This window comes from Zonotrichia leucophrys, chromosome 4, assembly GCF_028769735.1.
Source record: "Zonotrichia leucophrys gambelii isolate GWCS_2022_RI chromosome 4, RI_Zleu_2.0, whole genome shotgun sequence".
In the NCBI taxonomy this organism is placed as follows: Eukaryota; Metazoa; Chordata; class Aves; order Passeriformes; family Passerellidae; genus Zonotrichia; species Zonotrichia leucophrys.
The window spans coordinates 70,084,739-70,106,833 of NC_088173.1; the positions used below are offsets into that span (position 1 = coordinate 70,084,739).

The following is a 22,095-nucleotide window of genomic DNA, read 5'->3' on the forward strand; positions in this document are numbered from 1 at the left end:
TCTAAGATCATTTTCATGGCAGCCACCAAAAATTTGTGTTTCCCTAAGTCAGGAGTTCACTGTTTTCTCAAGCTGAGGAAAGAGGATCCCACAGCATTGAAAGATTTCACACAGTGGAATTGACATTGACAAGACACCAAGAAATTCACTGTCATTATCAACCCTTTTCATCTCAAATAGTTTTATCCAGAGTGCTGGAGTTTGAGGTTTCTCACACTTCTGAGAGTCTCCTCCAGCTCCTCTGTAAAGAACTCTATGGACACTGACACATGGCTCTAAATCCCAATATCACACCAGCAAAACTGAGAATTTCTAACACTTAGGTCAATGTACAAATAATTTAGATCAATAACACCTTTGCAAATCAGGCTGGAGTTGATTTAGTGAGGACAAACCTGATTAAAACCAGATTTAAACAGGTGCCACAGAGAAGATGGGATGTACCTGAGCCTGGCTGCATGGAGGGGAGGAACAGTGCAGAATGCAGCCTCATCTCAGTCTGCTCTCCCTCTGTTACATCCATAAATTTGGGGAAAAATGATGTTTCAATACTTCCAGTTCAAGGCCAAGTCACTCCTGCCCATGCATCATTCAGCAGCTCAAGCTTTTCTTCAAATTTAAGCAATTATATAGCTGACTCAAATCCTATTCCCTGGTGTAGCACTTACAGCTCCCACTTTTGTTTTAATTCCAGAATCCAGATACAAATACAATACAAACCAAAACTGCAGTCCCAACTAGAATTGTGCAAATATTTGTAAAAGACACAAAAAAAATAAAGTTCCTTGGTTTACATGGAGAAATCCCAAGCCAAGCAAGACTGCAGGTAAAAGTCAGCACAGCTCAGGCCAAGAAGAAAGTCACTTTCAAAATGAAACAAGTTTTTTTTTAAAGTAGAACCTAAATTCCCACTAAAAAAAAAAAAATGCAGGAGGGTAAATAGCCCCAAAAAACTGAGAAATAGCAAGACATTTTCAGCTGACTCTAAATCAAGTCTGATTTGGTCAAAGCCTCCAAGTTCCTTTTTGGTTTGACTTGAGCTACATTTGACTCTCCCTTGGTTTGGCCAGAAAGCTGAAAAAATCTATTTTCACCCAGTATTAGTCAGCCCAGGAAATGCTGGACTATGATTTAATGAGATGCCAGGTTGTGTTCTCAGCAGTTTTATCTTGATCCCCCAATAATTGAGCTTGTAAAAAGGGCATTGAAATGATAGCACAAATTCTGCTTCCCTGTGCTCCTCTCTGCCTCTGGTGGTGCTGAGGGTGGCACTGGGATGGTGAGAACTGGCAGAGCTCCACCAAAATCCCAGATCCACCGAGTCCCACGTGCCCCAGGTCTGCCCCACACCCAAGATGTTATCAGAGTAATAACACATTGCTCAAGCAAATCATAAAAAGGGTCAAATTATGGAGACCTAAGAGAAACAGAAACCCTCTTTTAAAAGGGCAAGAAAGGAAGTTAATTCAGAAACAAATTATCCCTTGCAGTATGAAAAAGTGCCCAGCAGAGGTAATCAGCCAGCCAGCCTTTTCCTGTCCCCACACAGAACAACAATGACACTTCTTGTTCTCAACCACTGCCAATAAATCTTCCTTTGCTGAGCAGCTCCAGGCACCAGCGTGGAGAAAGCAGGATCTGCAAGTGAGGAATGAAGCTGTGGCCAGGCCAGGCAGCTCACCCAGAGCTTGGCACAGGCTGGTCTCAGCCACAACACCCCCACTCCAGGCTGGGAGTCCTTCTGGCCTGGGAAATGCACCTTGCTGGGCTCCAGGAGACTCATCCTCTCCAGGGGGAAGGATCTCCTCCAGCTCAGTGAGTATTGAGAATTCTATTCCATCACACAACACCTGCAGGAGCTCTCCAGCACCACCTGGGATGGCCCAGCATGGAGGGAGAGGCCCTAAAAAGAAAATTAATTGGTTCTCTGAATTCAAAGAACCCTTGCCAGATGTTGGCTGTGGCACTGGGGCTGTCACTGTGATATTTTCTGAAAAATCCCTTTGCCAGCATTTCTTCTCCTGGGAAGATGAGAATGCTCAGAGAAAAAAAAAGAATATTATCTCATTTGCTTCTCCCTGTTTTGCTGCTTTGGAATGTGGCTGGAGATTGTTTACCAACAGGTGCATGTTTGATTGGTTTCATGTGATTTGCTTTTAATTAATGACCAACCACCATCAGCTCTGTCAGACTCTGAGGAGTCAGTCATGAGTTTTTCATTATCATTCTTGTTAAGACTTCTGTCTGTATCCTTTCTCTTTCTTTAATATAGTTTTAGTATATACTATACAATACTATACTATACAATACTATAATATAATATAATATAATATAATATAATATAATATAATATAATATAATATAATATAATATAATATAATATAATATAATATAATATAATATAATATAATAATAAATCAGCCTTCTAAGAGTCAGATTCTCAATTCCTCCTTCATCCTGGTGACCTCCCAAACTCAACACTGGGGCCATGGTTTGGAGGTGAACACGGTAGTGCTGCATTAAGGATTGGACTTTTCCAACCTTCCTGATTCTATAGGGAGACTTCTCACCCCTGTTCAGACCCTGCAGGTAGCAAAACAAGCCATCTTTCTTCTTCAGGGCCCAAATTCCTAATGCAGAGGTTGAATTTGAGGTTTTCTTTACATAAAACAGCACCTGCAAAAGCTTCCACTCTCCAGCATAATCTGGGAAAAATCAAAAAGGGTGGAGAGGCCCTTAAAAAATTGTATGGTTCTCTGAGCCCAAAGAACACTTGAGAGATGATGGTTGTAAATTCTGGAGAAGAGGCTCTTGCTTACAAGGCTCCAAATCTTGTAATCATCCCTCTAAATGAAAATATTTGTTTTAAGCAGTCCAACTGTTTTAATTTCCCATTCTGCCCTTTAAAAGAACAATCTGAGGAAGAGACAGCAAGTGAAGCATCTCTATTTGCAATCTATTCAACAGCTAAATCAGAGACAGTGTGACTCTTCTAGAAACCCACAGACCTCTGGGTCTGGAAAAATCCTTAAACACATGAAATGGACCTGCATTAGTTCTGTTGAGAGTCACATCTTTCACCACAATACATTAAATTTGGGATCTAACTCCTCAAATTTTGATTATCTCAACAGTAGCCTTGCTGGTTATCCAATATCATCTCGCAATACCTATTTTTGAGAGGCTACCTGGGTTTTTCTGTGTTAAACTCCTCCACAGGAGTCACTGCCATGACAGGCTGCATCAAAGGCAGAAATTCTATAGCAACACAGAGCACACAAACCACTGAACCACTCTTTGCTTGCAGAGAGGCTTTTTTCCCTCTGCTCTGCCTGTTAAAAGAGCTTTAGGAAATCACTTTAATGCCCAGTCCATGTGCCTTAGCAATCCAGCCAGAAATGGCTCTACAACTACTCCATCCTGACCATGGAGCAGCTTGATTTCACATTCTTCTAAGGATTCAGCTCTGTAAATCAGCAGTTATATCAATGTGCTGGCAGGGAGAACACAGCCTGGAAGTTGGGATGCCTGGGGAGTTCCATCAGCTCAGGGATATTTATTCCATAACCCACTGAGCTGATGTTTTACCTCGCAGGACATGAGGGAGAAAAATCCACCAGCACCCAGTTAAGCCATTTTAAAATCATATATCCTTCACTCCAAGAGCAAAAAAATTAAAAATCAGGCATGTTCATCTTCATTTGTCAGGCAGTTAAAGAAGGAGAGGGGTGTGACAGGACTTGGCTTGGGATAGAGTCACCTCTTCATGGGATTTCTTGGGGAGGGGTTTCTTGGCCTTTTTGAGGCATAAAACTGCAACACCAAAACTAGCAGCTCCCACTGGATCTTCTTGCCCATTTATCCCATGGAAAACATCCAGTTTACCCCTCTGTGCTGGGATCATGGCAGGTCTGGGTGCTTCAGGGGAGCTTTAATCATTCCATGCTGCAGCTCCTGCCAGCAGCTGAACTTCCTCACTTAAATAACTGAGGAAAACAGTCCAGCACTCCCCAGTCTGGGACAGAAATCCCTCATCCCAGGTTGTCCAAAGAAACAACATCCCAGAGAAGTAGAGATGAGATCTCTGGGCAGTTTGGGTCTTCCTGTTCTGGCAAATGCTGAAATACGAGTAAAAAAGAGTTGTGTCCATGGTTTCAAAGGTATGAGATGTTGTCCTGGGCTGATGGAGCTCATCTATAACTCTCAAGATTTGCTTTCTAGTTAGGAAGTGACCATGTACACAAATAGAAACTTCATTCTTCCAGAGCTGGACCCTGGGGCATGAAAGGCTTTGATACTCTCAGCTCTCATTTTAACTGAAGAATCCCAAGTTTTCCATAAGCTGATGCATCCTGGTATGGCCTCAGCAAGATCAGGTTTTCGTCATTCCTGACAAATCCACCCCTAAGACCTGCAGTGAATCAGAATTCAGTTGTTTTTCTGGACTTCACAGGAACATTGAAACCTTGAGATCTTCAATTCCTCAAGGGTTTGTTCTGCCCTGTGACTGAAGCCCAGCTCCATATGGAATGTCTGACCTTGCTGGAGCTTCCCTAGACCTGAAACCATCAGGAAAGCACCAAATCCAACAGAAGCAGAACGATTATCTCTACCCCAGGTTTTCCCCACTGCTCTTTTCAGGGAGGATAAATCTGATAAGAAATAAGAGCCTTCTTTCCAGCACAAAGGAGAGGGAAACACATTTTTGTCTTCATTAGGAATGTTCTTCTGCAGCCAGGCTCTGCACAACTCGGTGAATATCCTACACAATTCCTTCCTTTCTCACCCCTAACTAATTTCAGATGTTAATATTCCCTCTCATCATCTATGCAGAAGCAACACCACCAAAACCTTATCTCTGAGCTGTTCCTCCTCATTAATATAATCTTATTATATCAATTTTATCTCATCCACCAGGAATTAAAAGTTGGTTAATGTGCACCAACCCAGAAGTGCTAATTTAAAACTTAGCAAAGGGTATAGACCAAATTCAAGGATAAAGAATAGCAGATATCTTAAAGGTTCTTCCCACTCATATGGAAAATTTTTTCATCAACAAATTCCTTTTACTTCAGAGGTTTGGAAGCTGTTTTGCAATCTGACTTCAAGAAAAATGTAAGATCTAAAAATATGGTTCACAATCTGTTGCACAATAACTCCAGCAGAAATACAGTGCAATAATTAGATAATTATGGTTAATAACTCATCATTGCTTTCCCACCACTTTCTTCTCCCTCTTCAGAGCAACAAAAGGAAGAAACAAGGAAAGTTTTGCACAAGACACCTTCAGGCTCTGAGCTTATTTTTTAAATCATCTCTTGTCATGGAAGCCAGGATTACTCACATGGATGCATTTAAAGCTTTGGCTCACTTTCCTAAGAGGCTGAACCCACCCTTTTCAGTCTCATGTATGTAATCACAGCATTTGTATCCTGACCTTTAAAATGCTTTGGTGTTAAGGCAACACTCCCCAAAACCCTCCTCACCCCACAGGAGCAACTTCCATCCTCTGCATCAGCAGCACCTTATCCTTACTGCTGTTACCCTTCCTATGGCATCCAAAGAGGAGAAAACTGCCCAAAAGTCCTCTTGGTTGACACTATTTTACTTTATAGATTAGTTTTGTTCATTGTGGTCCTGCTCTGTAAGTGCCAGGTGTAAAAAAGTAGCACCAAAAGCAAAAAATATCATCCAGCTCTCTGATGCCCTGATATGCCATCACTTCTTTTTCACATGGAGATCACATCCTTCTCTTTCATAAGAGACTCAAAACAAGGGGAAGATTTCTCCTTGTTTGTTGATTGTGTTGTCTATTTTTTGATTGGTTTTTTTTTTCTTAATCCTCTATTTCTCTCCATTTTCCCCAGCCATAAGCAGAGGGCAGGAGAAGAGCAAGCAGAAGGAAAACTATTGTGACAGTTGTCCCAGCAAACTGGCTGTGAAGGCTAAAATATGTGCATGCCTTTAGGCACCTATCCCACATATCCCAGCCATTTCTCTGGGAATTAACATATTTCTTGACAACTCTGACTTTAAGAATGCACAGGAATAAAGCAAGAGTCAAAAAGGCACAGCCTTGGCTGGCTCAGGGACTCAGGTTCTGGCTTTTCCCCTGTGAAGGGACAGCCTGGCTCACCCCACAGGCCTGACTTGGAGACAATGACTTCAAACCCCAGTTCTGGTCAAGTGCAAGCTGGGGTGAAGCCACCACATCTCATAAATCCCAGGTGACAGAGTTCTTAAGGGCCTGCTCCTCCAATGTTTAACAGTGTTGACAATTAATCAGCGTCCAAATTAATTGTCAGACAAAGTAATCAGTGTCTAAATAGTGTGGAATGTCTGACTTCAATTTTCAGCAACAAAGTTTGGATGGTTCCATCAAAGGACCTCAGAAATCTTTTGGTCCAGGCTCCCAGACTTTGGCAGGCAAAGCAGTCCATGAACCAGTTTGCTTGTCCCCTTATTAGCATTTCTCAGTAATTAGCATTTTCTGGCTCATTTTTTCAGCATTCTTAGCTTGTTAACAGCAGATTTCTATAACATCCAAGAGCTGAATGCCCTGGAGGGGCTGTGGTCACCTACTGCATGTGTTTGCCAAGAGAAGCAGCCCAGAGAGAGACAGATCCCACAGGATGGATGGAACAAGCACCACCATCTTAACCCAAAAGGGCACATTCTGAACCTCTGCTCCTCCCAGCAGCAGGAAAAGGTTTGGATGTCAGTGGTTTTGCTCATCTAAGCCAGGTACTTACATGATACAGAGCCAGGACTGCTGATACTGCACCCCCGTGACTGTGGCTGTGACCCCTTGAATTGTGTCTGATAAAAGGTGAACTGGGAAGAGAAGAGAGGGAAACATCACAGGCTGTCCTCATTTATTCTGCAGCTGTAAATAACATTTCTGTCTAAATGGAAGCTGACTACTAATCCCAAGCATTCCTATCTGCCCAGTGGACTAATGCAGGGGTGGGGGCTGACAGAGAGAGATGGAAACATTTGCCCTGCTGCTTTTGAACTGTGTCCTTAAACTATTCACAGCTCAGAAAAGCAGCTGCTTTCTCCTCCCAACATCATCCTACTGCAGTACTGGGTTATTAGATTAGCATTATCCACCACACACACACAGACAGGACTGGGAGGGATGTCACCTTCCCAATCCCCTGCCCTCTCTCCCCCTCTTCCCAGCTACTGCTCTCACACTATTTTACAGCACTACTTACTTTTTGTTCTTTATTGGCAGAAAGCCTAAATTAAAAGGATTACAAATGCGAAGCTCTAAAGACAGGTAGCAAGAAGTAACCAAAGCATGAACATGCTTACTACATGCTCAGGACTTGACATATCTGTTAAACAAATTCACTCAGGCTGTGACAGTTACATTTGAGGTGCGCTGGATATGATAGTGCAATCATTCCTGGTGGCTCTGAACCATCAAGGATGCCTACAGAGAAACAATGCTTAGTTAAGCTTCTTCACATCTTGGGCTATAAGGCAGTAATTTTTTAGACTACACTACAACATTTTTTTGATAGCTTAAGGTGATACCAGTTGTTGATAACTTAGGGTGATACCAGTTGTTGATAGCTTAAGGTGATACCATTTGTTGATAGCTTAAGGTCATACCAAGCCAACAACCTTGGCTAGGGCTGCCCCAGTTGAGCTTCTGGAGGAAAATCAAGTGTCTCCAATTTCCTCCAATGGGCTGGGAGTGACACAAAGGATCAACCCTCCCCAGTTACTCATCCAAAGCAGGCAAAATTCCTCAGCCTGTGTGAATTCAGGTGGAGAATCACAAGGCAAAGGAGCCATTGCTGATGAGGACAAGCAAACTAAAAGGGTCCACGCAAACAAGACGCCCCAGAGAACACCACAATGGATGATCTTAATGAAACAGGGGTAAGACTCCACCAAAACACAAAAACCCAGGAGAAATGAGGCCCTTCAGTCTGAATGACATGGAAAATAAAATTAACCCATGGGGTCACATGCAACGTGCAAGCCTGGGGACCACACAGTGATTGCCCAGCACACCCCACCATGGCCAGGATGGCAAATGAAGAGCAGCCCAGCAGGCAAAGCAAAGAGCTGATTACCGTTCCCTTCCCGTGGGGTCCCTGAATCTGTGAATAAAGTGTTCATGATTTTTTCGAAGTTGCAGCTGGGCTCCATGTTCTCAGGATCCTCGGCGAAATGTCTCAGCATCTCCCGGAGAACATCGTCCAAGGACGTGGCTGTTTCATCCAGGATGATGCTGGCTCTGGCCAAGAAACCATCCAGGTCTCTCTGGGCTCTCACCTCCTCCTCAAAATTCTTTAATTTCAGGTACTGTGTTGAGAAAAGAGCATGAGACAGCTGTACACAAAACCAGCAAAGCAGAATTTGGGTCCTTCACAAGCAGTTTTGCTGAGGTTAGCACACAACCAAAGATTCTACTGGCCATGGAGATCACAGAAGAAAAAGCATTTTATGCATTAATGCATGGAAGGTTTGCATTTTCAAGGCTTATCCTAACAGTGTGCCCACAGGTACCATTTATACCCTGACATAGAAAGCAGAATTTTTTTTAAAAAAAGTTTTTTTTGTGGTTGGTTGGTTTTTTTTAGCCTAGATTAAGTTGGTCTAAAAGTAAAAATATTTAAGGTAGCATTTTAAATCTTTTTTAGATTCAAGTAATTCAGGAAGTTTGACAAAAAAGTGGGAAAGTTATTTGGGAGAATTGGACACTGAGCTCAGCAGCATGAAAAATCACCAGTATGAATCTCAGTGCTAAGTCAACCCAGTTGTCCTCAAACTGGGAACCATCTGTTCCCAGTGCTCCCAGTTAGGGAGCCTGAAGTGGAAGGTGGGGAATGCCATCCAGCCCATCAACTTTTCTGACATTTGCTAAATTTCTGTTCTTTCCACTTCCATGGAAGTTTTCTTCCTTTGTAGACTTAGCTTTAAAGCAATAATGAATAAAAGACAGCAGAGGCTGAAACTATCCCAGCTCTCTGCTGGTTCTTTCTGCTGTCCCAGACTCACTGGCTTTGAGATGGAAGAGACAGTCCCAGTATGTCAGAACTCAGTCTCTTCATGCAGGAAAAGTTAATTCTTTATTCACACAACTCATTTAATACAGTTTTTACAGCCTTCCTGGGCAACTTTAACTGGTTAATAGCTTTCTTGCTAATTACTCTATTGGTTAGTAAAAGGTATTTTATTTGTCTATCAAATCTCTCTATTCTTGAATTGTTTACATATTATCTTCACTGATGGGACTGAGCTTATTGTTTATCTATCTTCTTATGGGACTGAGCTTATTGTTTATATAGGTGCACTTGTTTTCTACCCTAGAAATAGACTGTTGTGTTAACAAACTCTCATTTTCAAGATGTTTTTGCATGAGAACTTGCAAAGTACTTAGCTGCATTTAGAAGTGACAGGCCAGCTATTAATTTAGCAGAGCAGGCCTGATTTTATGAGGCTTTTCTTTTATAATTTTTCTACCTGTCTGCAATATGTAGACCTCAACTCCTTTCTGTACCTGTCAGTGGGAAGGTGATTAATTGAGTGATCAAACTACAAATTCCCATTGCAGAGTCCTCGGAAATCCACACACAAGCATTGGACAAGGAGGGCTGGCAGTCTTGGCCCTGTCCAACAGCCTGAGTGAGGAAATGTGAACTGAGCTGTTCTATGGATCTTCCTTCCCATGGGAAAGCTGCCAAGCTCAATTCGTGATGCTGAGAACCAGATTGTCAAGAGACATTGAAACCCTCAGTTCCCCTCAAGCTCAGGAAGAACCAAGCTCTGAATTGCTTTTACAAATCTGATCCCCAGCTGCCTCCACAGCCAGGACCATGCCACATTTCCCCCAGGGTGCACGGCCATCCCTCATGGGTCCTCTCCTTCCATGCACATTCTCTCTTACCTTTTCCATTTATAGACACAGGCAAAAAAATGCTAACATCTCCCTAATTACTGTAATTATCACAGCAACTATCAAGTTGTCAGTACACATCCATTGCAATTAGCACTGTTTTACTTTGCATCAATCACTCTTTCCACAGCATCCTTGAGAGGGAGGATTCTCTGAAGCGTTTCAGCTCCCACCCCCAAGGCTTTGGAGCCATCTGCTCGTAGGAGAGGAGACGGTGACACAGCTACAACTCCACCTCAGAAGTGCAAGCACTGAGTCTGTCTCAAAAGTGAGAGCAGATTAACATACACCTGTAATAATGCGTTTTCAAAATAGCAAAGGTGGCTTTGTGTCACCAACTTCTGCAGAGAAGCAACCAGAAGGAGAATAGCAGAAGGAGAAAGGTGAGGGACAGCAAAAAATTAATCAAAGGCATTCATGTGGGTTATCTGCCCAGATCACAGAATCACAGAATGGTTTGGATTGAAAGGACCTCAAAGATGATCCAGTTCCGTCCCTTGCCATGGGCAGGGACACTTTCCACTGTCCCAGGTTGCTCAGAGCACTATCCAACCTGGCCTTGGACACTTCCAGGGTGGGGCAGACACAGCTTCTCTGGGCAAGCTGTGCCAGGGCCTCACCATCTTCATGATAAAGAATTTTTTCCTAATATCCAGTCTAAACCTACTCTCTTTCAGTCTGAAGCCATTTTCCCTTGTCCTGTCACTCCAGACTATTTTAAGTTATCTCTTCCCTATCTTTCTTGTAGCTGCCTTCAGGCACTGGAAGGCCCCAGCTCATCTCAATCGACCCTGATCCTGCACTGAGCTGTGCCTGACAGCACCAGCAGCAGCTCATTGCAAATCAGGAGGATTCAGCTCCAGCTGAGCCACAGGCTTCAAGCAATGCCTTGGAAAAATAACTTTCCATGCCCCAGAGCTGTTTCATTTCCCTGCTGTTGGTCCTTTATAGGAAATAGGGGGAAGACTCATATTTATCATCCATTTAGCATTATTATCAGCTCCTAAGATTAGGGAAGGCATTATAGAGTCATGGAATGGTTTGGGCTGGAAGGGAACTCAAAGCTCATCCAGTTCAAACCCTTGCCATGGGCAGGGACACCTTCACTATCCCAGGGTGCTCCAAATCCCCGTCCAACCTGGCCTGGGGCACTTCCAGGGATCCAGGGGCAGCCACAGCTTCTCTGGGCACCCTGTGCCAGGGCCTCCCCACCTTCAAAAGGGAGCATCTCTAACACCCAGTCTAAATCTACTCCCTGAGCTTAAAGAGGCTTTATGCACATTAAACATCACAAGGCAAGCAGCCACCATGAAAGGAGAGAAATCCATCACTCCCTGAGACACACCAAAATCAAATTACTGGAAGCACTGGCACAGCAAAGCCTCAGAGACAGCTCAGGCACAACTGTTCCAGCCAGGACCCCCACTGGGTTCAGGGCAGATTAATGAAGGCTCCCTCTCTAATATTTTTAGCTGGATAGTCAAGTCACACCAGGAAACTTGATGCTGGAAATTTGATGCTGGAAACTGCTTAGGAAGAAACCCAAGTCAGCTACCCAAGAGCCATTTGAACAGCTCTGGGCATCCTTGATTGCAAAGCTCCACTTGCACCATGACAGAACAGAGGCTGCTGTGCCAAAAAAGGGGGAAAACACTGAAAAAGCCTGCCCTGACTTCAGGCAGGCCAAAATCACACATTCTAACTTATCAACAAGGCTCAAAATGCAAGCTCTCTCTTGGCTGGCTGCTCAGGAGGGAGACACCTTCACTTAGAGCCACCAGCACATTTTTTCTGGTGTCCAAAAAATCCCATTCTGCTGAGCAGAGCTCTGCCTGGGCTGCTGCCATGATCCTTTGGGCCAATTCCCTCAGAACCACTCTGTGATGGTGATTAAATAGCTCAATCTGTGTGAAGAGCCTTTATTCCTGCCCACCAAATGCTAGATAGCAAATTGCCTGAGACACAAACTGCCCTTCCAGAACCACAGGCTTCCACCAGAGACAGGGACAACCTGCAGGGAAACTTCTCCAAACAAAGCTTCTCACTTCTCTGCTGGTGATTCCCCCTTCCCAGACACTTGGAGCCATCTCCTCCATGAGTCAGGTCTCAATTTCCTTTGCATTTGAAGCACAAAATTTCCACTCATCCTCCCTGGAGGGAAAAACTGGCAAAAGTGTCTTTTTCTCAAGCCCTGCTAAAGCTCTCTGGTATTTGTGGCTCCACAGCACACTAAAATGCTCAAGCATGAACTACAGGCCAGAAAAAGCAAGAATCCTACAGCTCTGAAAAGGAAAAACAAAATAGAAGAGACACTTATGAGTTAGCAGTTTCCAACTATTTCTTATCAGAGGCAGATCCTGAGTTTGGGCTTAGAATTTGCACTTTTAAGTGATTAAGTTCTCAGGTTACTTTCAGTCAAGTGTGTATGACTGAGAACCTTGGCACTGGGATTAGACAAGACAAATTAGGGATAAAGACATTTTCATTCCAGAGCATAGAATTGCTTATTTTAACTTTCCATGATTCTATACCAAACAATGTTTAATTTTTTTTTTGGTGGTGGCTTTGTTTGGGGTGGTGTTTTCTTTGGTATTGATTTGCTTTGGGGTTTTTTGTTAACTTGGGGAAAAGGTTTCTAAAGCTATCACACATTTCCTCCCACTACTAATTCACACTTCTGAAATATCTTTTCAGGATTTGAGCTGTCTTAGAGTCCTAAAGAAAAGCAGAATTAAAAGAGCTCTCTGGGATTCCCTAAAAAGCCCCCAAAGCTTACAAGGCTGGACAAACTAAAACTTCAAATTACAACCTGCAGCAAAGCCTGAAATCCAAGATCTCAGGCACAGGCACAGCTGCCCAGGGCTGTGGTGGAGTCCCCATCCCTGGAGGGGTTTAAAAGCTGTGTGGATGTGGCACTTGGGGACATGTCAGTGGTGGCCTTGGCGGTGCTGGGGGAATGGTTGGATTTGTGACCTTAGAGGGTTTTCCCAACCTAAATGATTCTGTGATTTCCCAGGATCAGTGATGCTACAAGTTCCCATGACAACGGCAACTCCTTCAGGCACAAAGTCAAGACAACTTAACGCACCAAGAGCCTCCCAAATCTAAAGGCAAAACTTCACACAGTACAAAATGCAGAATCAGAGAATTAAAGAATGGCTTGGGTTGGAAGGGACCTCAAAGATCACCCAGTGCCACCCCTGCCATGGCAGGGACACCTTCACTATCCCAGGGTGCTCCAAGCCCTGTCCAACCTGGCCTTGGGCACTTGCAGGGATCCAGGGGCAGCCACAGCTTCTCTGGGTGCCCTGTGCAAGAGCCTGCCCACCCTCACAGAGAAGTTATTAAAAACCAACCCAATTCCTCCCTGAGTAATTTCTGTGCCTTTCCATAGCTGAAGTTTTGGAATAACAAAAGCTTATAGAGGTTTTTTTTGCACTTTCACCTTATCATTAGTGAGTTACAGTCTCAGGAGCAAGTGTAAACTAAGTGTGGGCTCCTAATCCTCCTCCTAGCCTGCTTGTTTCCAGGGATTTCACTCCTGCAGAACCTCGTGAAGGATGACTGAATAGCTGGAATAAAGAGGGAACCAAACCCCAGCCATGTCTGCTGGGTGTCTCTGTTTCCAGCTCCAGAGGAGCTCAGCAGCCAGGACACACTTGGATCCCTGTGGAGGCAGCTGCAGAAGAGAAAGTGATGAATTAACATGTCAAGGAATTGTCTGGGACAAAAAGCAGTGGAACAATCAGAATTACAGAGAAATTGTTCTGAGAATGAGCAGCACGTGGCTTTTTAGCTTTAAAGAAAGGGAGAGGAATTGAAGAGAAGAAGCATTTAAATGCCTTTTGTTTAGGCCAGCGACAAGCAGCCCCTCAAGTGTGTTTCAAGATCCTTTTCTGTACTTCTGGATGATGAAAAAACCAAATTGGTCACACAGCACCTCTACTTACCTTCCTTGATGTGTGCAGTAACACGCAGCCAGCACCTTCACTTTCAGCTGGAAAGAAGGAGAAAAAAAACCCACATCAGAAGAGTGTTACTATCAGAGGTACCTGACAGGCAGCAGGAGCCGAGCAGGAGGCTCAGGAGGAGGTGAAGCATCACTCTCTTGGCAGGGGATGATCTCTAGAGAAAAGCAGAGATTCAGTTTTTACAACATCTCCCATTTTGGAAGCGTGAACCAAGCACGCTTGGATTGGCATTATCTGATCACTAGGGGATTGTGTCTTGCAGCTTTTTTTGGCTGGGTTTTTGTAACTCTGATGTATTTTTACTCTTCCCTTCTCTCCCCTCCCTCTCCACCTCCCCAAAAATCCAACTTCTAATCCTTGAAGTAATCATTTAATCCAATGCATCGTTGTTTGATAGATTGAGGCTACGATTTCATGAGTCACCCTCGTTTGGAAACCCTCCTTGTCCTCGTTAAGGAGTCAACAATAACAGCCAGGCACTTCCAAGGGATTGCAGGCAGTGACTCCAAGATGAGCACATTAATGTCCTGTCAACTCACCACGCTGCCTCCATAAATCTGAGGAGAAAGCAACACAACTCTTGGGAAAGAAAACTGCTGTTTAGGGACTAGTAAATGTCATTGAATACACAGGATGGGGGAACCCGGGAAATTCCCACTTCAAACTTCCAAGAGCCAACAATAACATTTTCTTAGAGTAACTACAAAGCATTTTTTGGGTATCAGCTACAAAACAAAACAAAATCAAGCTGTATTTGCCAAAAGCCGAGTCCTTGCAGCCAAGGCAGCTTCTCTGTGGCATTATTTGTCCCACAGGTACTTTCTTTGCAGAGAATCATGGAAAAGTTTGGGATGGAAGGGATCATAAAGACCACTGAGGTCACTTTCCACTTGACCAGGCAGCACCAAGCCCCATCCAACATGGACTTGAACACTTCCAGCCTGGCATCCTTCTCCTTAAGTTCTCCAAAAAAACCCCCCAAAAGCCTGAGCTGCTACCAAAATGAAGCACATGAACAGCTTTAATTTGAATGAGCACAGCAGCAGCAGCATGGAAAAACCCACTGAAGACCAAAACTTTTCCAGAGGCCAAGCTGTGGAAAACTACAGAGATGTAACACGGAGTTACAGTTATTCAGATGAGGGTTTTGCTTCCTTTCCAGAGCTCTACTTCCAAATCCTAACCTGTAAGAGCTGCTGCAATCCCATGACTTGGCCACTCACCTTCAAGCCAAGCCCTGCTACTCTTCAAAAATCAGCTGAGGGTGCAACTCATGTTAAAACTCCAGAACTCCAAAAAAAAAAAAAAAAACCTATTATCTTTTGCATGCAGAAAACTGCTTTAAACAAAATCATTGCTGATCAAACAGAAATTTGAGTTTTGCCCTCAGTGGGGTTCAAAGGCTCCAACTCAAAGTGGGAGCAGAGCTGTAGAAAAGAGGGAAAGGATTGACTTCATCTCCCCCTAAACACAATGAGGTGGTTCAGAGGCTTTGGTTACATCACCCAACTTCTCCCAAATTTCACTTGGATGCTGCACATGTGATTAAAAGCATCACTTAACCAGACAAGTCTGCTGCTGCAACAGCCCCAATTATTCCTGCTTTTGCTGCGCCTTTTGGAAAACACAAGCTGTTTCATCTAAAAAGTGCAATTTATTATTAAAAAGCAAGCACCCAAATAAACCAGAAACATCAAGCATTTTCCCCAGGCTCTCACATCTGTAGTTCTCCAATGCTCACTTACCCAACTTCCAGCCTAATTACACATGCAGAAGTATGCGGGGAGATTTGGAAGCCCATAAATATTCATTGAGGAGAAAACATGTTTTGGTTTATCTGCTTTTGCAAGAAATAGTTCTGGAGAGACAAAAAAAATACCCACAATCCTGAACAATAGCAGGCACATGCTGAAGAGAGAGCTGCAGCCTGTCCTCATGGATACATGGAAATGGAACAGAAATTCTTGTTGTGCTTTTATCAGGCAGCAGCTCTTGGTTCCTCTTATCATTTTCAAGATGTATCAATCTTTGCTGACAGCTCTCTCACGTACCCAGCTGGAGGAGCACCAAGTGCTGCTTTATCAACACAAGCAAAAACATCTCATTACATCTGTTGGAGCAGGATCTTTCAAACTTCTCAAAAAAGCTGTTCTGGGTATGGAGGTGGCATTTTGCAAAGCCCAGAGCTTCATTCATCATTCATCCCAACAACACACGGCTCAGATTTAATCCAGGCAAGGAGATGGACGGGTATGTCCATCCCAGTTCTGGGCTGGTATCTTAAATGCTCACTGGAGTGCTACAAAATCACTCAGGGATAGCAGCAAATCCACTGGAACATGACAAAGGGAAGGGAAAAATACACAGAGTCTTCTCAAGTGCTCTTCTGCCTTGTTCACAATAAATATCCATTTATTTCCTGCCGGGCACAGTGGGATCAAACCCTGCAGGAGGTTGCCCATGACACATCCAAAGCTCAAGTCCAATCACCACCAACCTGCCACTCATTTTCTCCTCCTCCAGAGCACCATCTCCACCTCTCTCCAGCCAAGGAGGGGTAAAAAGAATCAACACACTGGCCCTTGCACCTCCACAAAGGAGCCCTTCATGGAGATGATATGGCAAAAAACCCTGGATTCACCCTACCAGAAACCCTAACAGATTTCACACCTGAATGTCACAATGAAACTCTACAGGGAGGTCGGGATCACGTGAAATTTTCACGTCTATTTTTGCGGCCCTCCTTGCTGGACAGAGCAGGCAGCACAAGCCTATTTTAGGCAAGCGAGCGAGCAAGGGGCATTATTGTGTGTGTGAGGGAGAGCTGCCAGGGGTGGCTGAGCTTATCTGTTGGGCTCTGCTCCAGGTCCTGCCCAGGGGAAAAGCCAAAAAGTCAGCAACGCATCCCCGACATCCCCTGGCAGGCAGATCAAGGCGCCACGCGCATCCCGACGTTCTGGGATGCGTGCACACAGGCACGGAGCGTTACTGGGAACCCCACGAGCGACTCCCAGGGAGCTCAGCTGTGACAACTCTGAGGAATTGTCACCATCAGACCTTGTGGCACGCTCTGTCTCTCCTTTTATTCTCCAAACAGGCCCTGTCCAACTTCAACACAAATGAGATTTAATGCTTGGAAGTTTATTTGTTTGGTTTCATCCCAGCTGCCCTGATAATATCCCTGAGAGCAACCCAGAGAAACAAAATCCCCTCCTTGCTTCCCCTCCACCCCCTGCTTAGGTAACAACATCTGCCATGCAAGCCTGAAAACAAACCCCTGAAAGTCAAACACCAAAGTTTAAGGTTTTTCACCTTTTGTCTTAAGAGATCTCCTTTCACCCAGGATCCCTTTCCATCCTTTTCCTCATCCAGGTCCCCAGTGCTGCCCTTAACACCTGAGAAGATCCAAAAGCCTTTGGAGCAGAGCCACCACTGGATGCTTGCAGCATCTTAAGACAGTATTTTATTTTGGGATAAAAGGAGTGGAAATTGGAGAAAAAGAGCTTTTTGGCTGGGCACATTTCTTTAGATCTACAAACACTCCCTGGTGCATCTTCACAGTAAATATATATAAGCACAGTAAAATAAATCAGAGCAGAATACTGTATTAGCACTTCCATGGTTTACCCTGAAAAGGCAAGGACCTGGTGTGACTGGAAGCATTTAAGATTGTGAGGGCTTATTACTTAAAAAAACTAAAAAATCTATTTAATCTTTGCTTTTTATCAAGGGTCTGCCCAAATCTGAGACTCAGCCACTTGTGTCAAACCACACTGTGAGCAGAAAAAAAAACTGTTCTGCTTTTCAAATCTGCCTTAAAGACATTTAAATAAAACCCCATCACCACATGGCGTGACAGGAGTTTGTCAGGAGCACTGGTGACACCTCTAACACACCACTGGCAGTGAGGGATTGCACAAACAGGATCTCAGAGGGATTCTTTGCTTTGCTGTCCTGAACCTGGACTAATCACCCCCAGATTTGAGTAATTTTGATTAAATATTGTTAAATAACTGTGCCTTCATTATCCCCCATTCCCACAACAGGTGATGAGGAAAAGAGCCTGAAGTCTGCTGGGTTCATCCCACAAATACCCAGGCCAAAGGCAGGTGGGAATAAGGAATCTGGAGCAGCAAAAACAGCAGGGCAACAGGATTCTTTGCTTTGCTGTACTGAGCTTGGACTAATCACCATTAGATTTGAGTAATTTTGGTTAAATATTGTTAGATAAATAACTGTGCCTTCATTATTCCATATTCCCACATTCCCACAAGAGGTGATGAGGAAAAGGGCCTGAAGTCTGCTCGGTTCATCCCACAAACCCTCAGGCCAAAGGCAGGTGGGAATAAGGATTGTGGAGCAGCAAAAACAGCAGGGCAGGTGAAGAACCATCCCTCACACTCCTGGGTGGGGAACTGGGAAGAGAGGGGACATCACAAAGATTGATTAGGTCAAGGTGTCACTTGTCACACCTATGTGCTATAAAAGCTGAATATTTCATAAAAAAAACCCACCTGTGGTAGATTCTATCAATCAATTTGGAGTAAAGGAAATATGTGCATTTTTTTCCACGCGCTTTAAAACCCACAGGGAGGATTTAGCTGCTCCAAAGCACCAAGGTGAAGCACGGAGAAGGGAGGCTGCTGCCTCCGTGCAGAAGCACCCGTGCTCCCCCCACACCTCCCTCAGCTTCCTAAGCAGCGCTTTGAAAACACCCTGGCCAGGAAATTCGGAGGGAGGCCGTCCCCTCCCCGGCACACAATCGCTATATCCACTTTCCATTAGAGGGTAGGAAGCCTCAGGAGCCCAACATCCCACTCTGACATCAAACTGCTAAAACAGGAGTTATCAGATGGAACGCGTGGGTCAGCATTGTGCCTCGAGACATAAAAAGGACCTTGGTATTAATGTGAGGAAATGTGACTATTGTGTGCAGAGTGATACCCATTCAAGCCCAGACCACTTGTCTCTGGACCTTACTCTCCCTGGAATATCCTTGGCGCCAGCATCCAGCTTTTCTCCTCGTCCCCTTGAAGGAAAAAAAGTCATCTGGGCAGGGGCTGGGCCAGGATTTGGATGCTGTGTTTTGTGGCGGCGGGCGTGCACGTGTGTGCCTCTGGAGCACAGGAAACTGTTGATTCTCTGTATCTAGGAATGATCAGTTTGAGCAGGGTGGAACAGCCTTTAATTCCTCCTGAAGCGTAATTGGTGTTCCGCTGCTTTCCCCCCACACCCCGGCACAGCCACATCCTGCTTTCCAATTGGCTCCTCACTGCCGGCAGGAGTTTGGCTTGTGCTCCCCAAAACTGCTGGAGACACCTCTAAAATCTCCAGTCTGAGCATCAGCTGCAAGTGGGATAAGTAAGGCAGCTACAGCTCCACAAATCCTGGAGAAATTGTGCCTGAATTTAAGGATATACTGTGCAGAACCTCCTGCAATGTGGGTAAGGAGAGGCTGAGTTTCAGAGCCTCAAACTACAAAAACAACATCCAAAGAACTGTTTTAAAAGCCCAAAGTGCAAGAACAAGATCCAAATGATTGTTTTAAAACCTAAAACTGAGCAAAACTCAAAACTGAAAAACATCATCTAGGAATGATCAGTTTGAGCAGAGTGGAACAGCCTCTAATTTCTCCTGAAGCGTAATTGGTGTTCCGCTGCTTCCTCCCCACACCCCGGCACAGCCACATCCTGCTTTCCAATTGGCTTCTCACTGCTGGAAGGAGTTTGGCTTGTTCTCCCCAAAACTCTCTAAAATCTCCAGTCTGAGCATCAGCTGCAAGTGGGAAAAGTTCAGCAGCGAGAGCTCCACAAATCTTTGAGAAATGTGCCTAAATTCAAAGAAATACTGTGCAAAACCTCTTGCAATGTGGGTAAGGAGAAGGTGAATTGTTTCAGAGCCTCAAACTACGAAAACAACATCCAAAGAACTGTTTTAAAAGCCCAAAGTACAAGAACAAGATCCAAATGATTGTTTCAAAACCTGAAACTGAAAGAAAAACCCAAGATCCAAATGATGAAAATACGTGCCTGGCTGATTTAAGGGAGCTGCCAAGGAGATAAGAACGCTGTGACTGATGGCAAGGATGTGCCCCCACATATTCCCAAGACTCACTTGCATGACCTGTCCATTAAATTTAAGGCCCAGCCTAAACCAAACTGCTGTAATTATTTGCAGGGATTTAATTCCAGGTGTGCTGCAGATAAAGGTTTCCTGGACAAAAGCCTGGAGTGCCAGGACAACGGGGAAATGTTTCCCATTGACAGAGAGGACATTTAGATTAGACTTGAAAAAGAAATTATTTTACAATGAGGGTGGTGAGGCCCAATTGCCCAGAGATCTGCCCCCGGATCCCTGGAAGTGTTCAAGGCCAGGTTGGATGGGGTTTGGAGCAAACTGGTGTAGTGGAAAACATTCCTGCTTACTGCAGGGGTGTTGGACTAGATGACCTTTAAAGGTCACTTCCCACCCAAACAATTCTGTGATTTTACTTGCAAACATTTATTGTGACTTCAGAAAAAGCCTCAGCCTAAAAACCACCCTGATCTTCCCCCAAAAATGCAGATCCCAGGTCCAAAAGCCTCCAGCTTCAGATAAACACCCACCTTCCTCTTAGAGCTATGAATATTTCCTGAAAACAAATGTTACCACCAAAATCCAAGTTACAAGGATAAAAAGCAGAAAAGAATTAAAAAAAAAAACTTCCATCAGTTAACACAAGGAAGCACTGAAACACCCAGGAGAAATGACCCAAATGTCACCACTGAGCAGCATTTTAGTGCTCAGGCATCTGCACTGCTTTGGGCTCAGTACTCCCTGCAAAGGCAGCCAGTATTAATTAAAAATAAGACAGACCATACCTTAAACCCCAGATTTCTTCAAGCCATCCTGTTTTACACACACCTGTGCAGAAAGCCCAGTATTTTATGTCAGTGGTCATTTGTTGGGGTTTTATTGGTCGTGCTGTGTTTTGTTGGCTCAAAGCTTAATCCCACACAGTGATCTTTTTAAAAACAGAATTGCAGTGGAGAGCATCCAATTATGCTCATGGAGAGCTGCACACACATCACACAGAGAGGAACAGCTCAACAGGATGATGCAGAGCTGTCACTGCATCTGTAATTCCACCTTCACTGCCTGTCAGCACCTGCATCCCAGGGTTCCAACTCATCCCCTCCAAAATGGGAATTTTGGATCTTTTAGCCCTTTATTAAGGTGGGCAGCAAACTCACAGCAGCTGACCCCAAAAAATCTCCAGCAAGAGAGAGTTTGGGCACCACATTCAGCCAAGAGAGCACATTTTGACTCAAACATTTCACCCAGCTTGGAGAAGGCAGGAAAATTAGATGAGGATGCAAAGATTCCATTCCCATGCTTGGTTTTTCTCTGTGTTTTCAGAGCAACAGAGGATTTTGTAGGATCCTGGTGCACCAGCTCCCCAGGGGTAAGAAATGAGGTGTTGGGGTTTCTGGCATTGCCTGGAGAAACCCCACTTTTATTTCCTCCTCCTTTCCAGCTTGCAAAGGTTCAGTTCCAGCTTTGCTCTAGGAAATCAAAACCTGAGTATAAAAACAAACCTCCCAAAGAGTGGCAGTGATGGAAGGGAATTTCTGTGCAGGGAACAATTCACTCCCAGACACACCTTGGCTCTGGCATAATTAAACCTCAGTTTGGGAATTGGGTATTTTTTTCAGAAGTTCAGGGTGTTTTTCTTGGAGGATTTTAAGGGGTTCATCTCAGCCACTCCTCCAGGAGGATCAGCTGTGCCCTGGGCAGCCACAGACTGATTTGATGTGTATAAATCCAGTCTGGAAGAAACTCCAGTAAAACCATCTCTGTAAAAGAACTGATAGCCCAGATGACTCCTACCCCTGGACCCTGATGAATGCTTTGCATAACAGTGAAAAAGTTGGAATTTGGCTACCTGGATCACTTTGATGTTGTAAAAGAGGGGAAAAAATCTATTTTTTCACATATCCCCTTATTGAAAGTTTGGGGTTTTGCTCTGTCTGAAACTCATTTTAAAAATCTCCAGCGTTCCATTTGAAACAGGACCCCAACACACCAGAAATCAATTTTTCCTTAAAAATTCTGATCATCTTAGCTGAGAAAAAAAAAAAAAGGGATACAACTAATATCACCAGCACAAACAGCAATGCTTCAGGGAAATAAGGCAGCCTTTTTTGTCCTGTTTTGAATGGAAGG

At 44.2% G+C, this 22,095-nt stretch overlaps 1 protein-coding gene across 7 annotated transcripts in view; it reads right to left on the reverse strand.

Moving 5' to 3' along the window:
* SLC4A11 (solute carrier family 4 member 11) overlaps positions 1 to 22,095 on the reverse strand; it is a 105,050-nt gene that overhangs the window by 45,793 nt on the left and 37,162 nt on the right. For 6 of the 7 annotated variants that reach the window (XM_064712035.1, XM_064712034.1, XM_064712032.1 and 3 more), the window contains exons 4-7: positions 13,870 to 13,916; positions 8,094 to 8,325; positions 7,379 to 7,441; positions 6,753 to 6,834 (exon numbers count right to left, since the gene is read on the reverse strand). In XM_064712035.1, coding sequence (XP_064568105.1) covers positions 6,753 to 6,834; positions 7,379 to 7,441; positions 8,094 to 8,325; positions 13,870 to 13,916 — 424 coding nt within the window. The remainder of the gene's footprint in view (positions 1 to 6,752; positions 6,835 to 7,378; positions 7,442 to 8,093; positions 8,326 to 13,869; positions 13,917 to 22,095) is intronic. The other variant, XM_064712033.1, reaches the window with a different exon arrangement.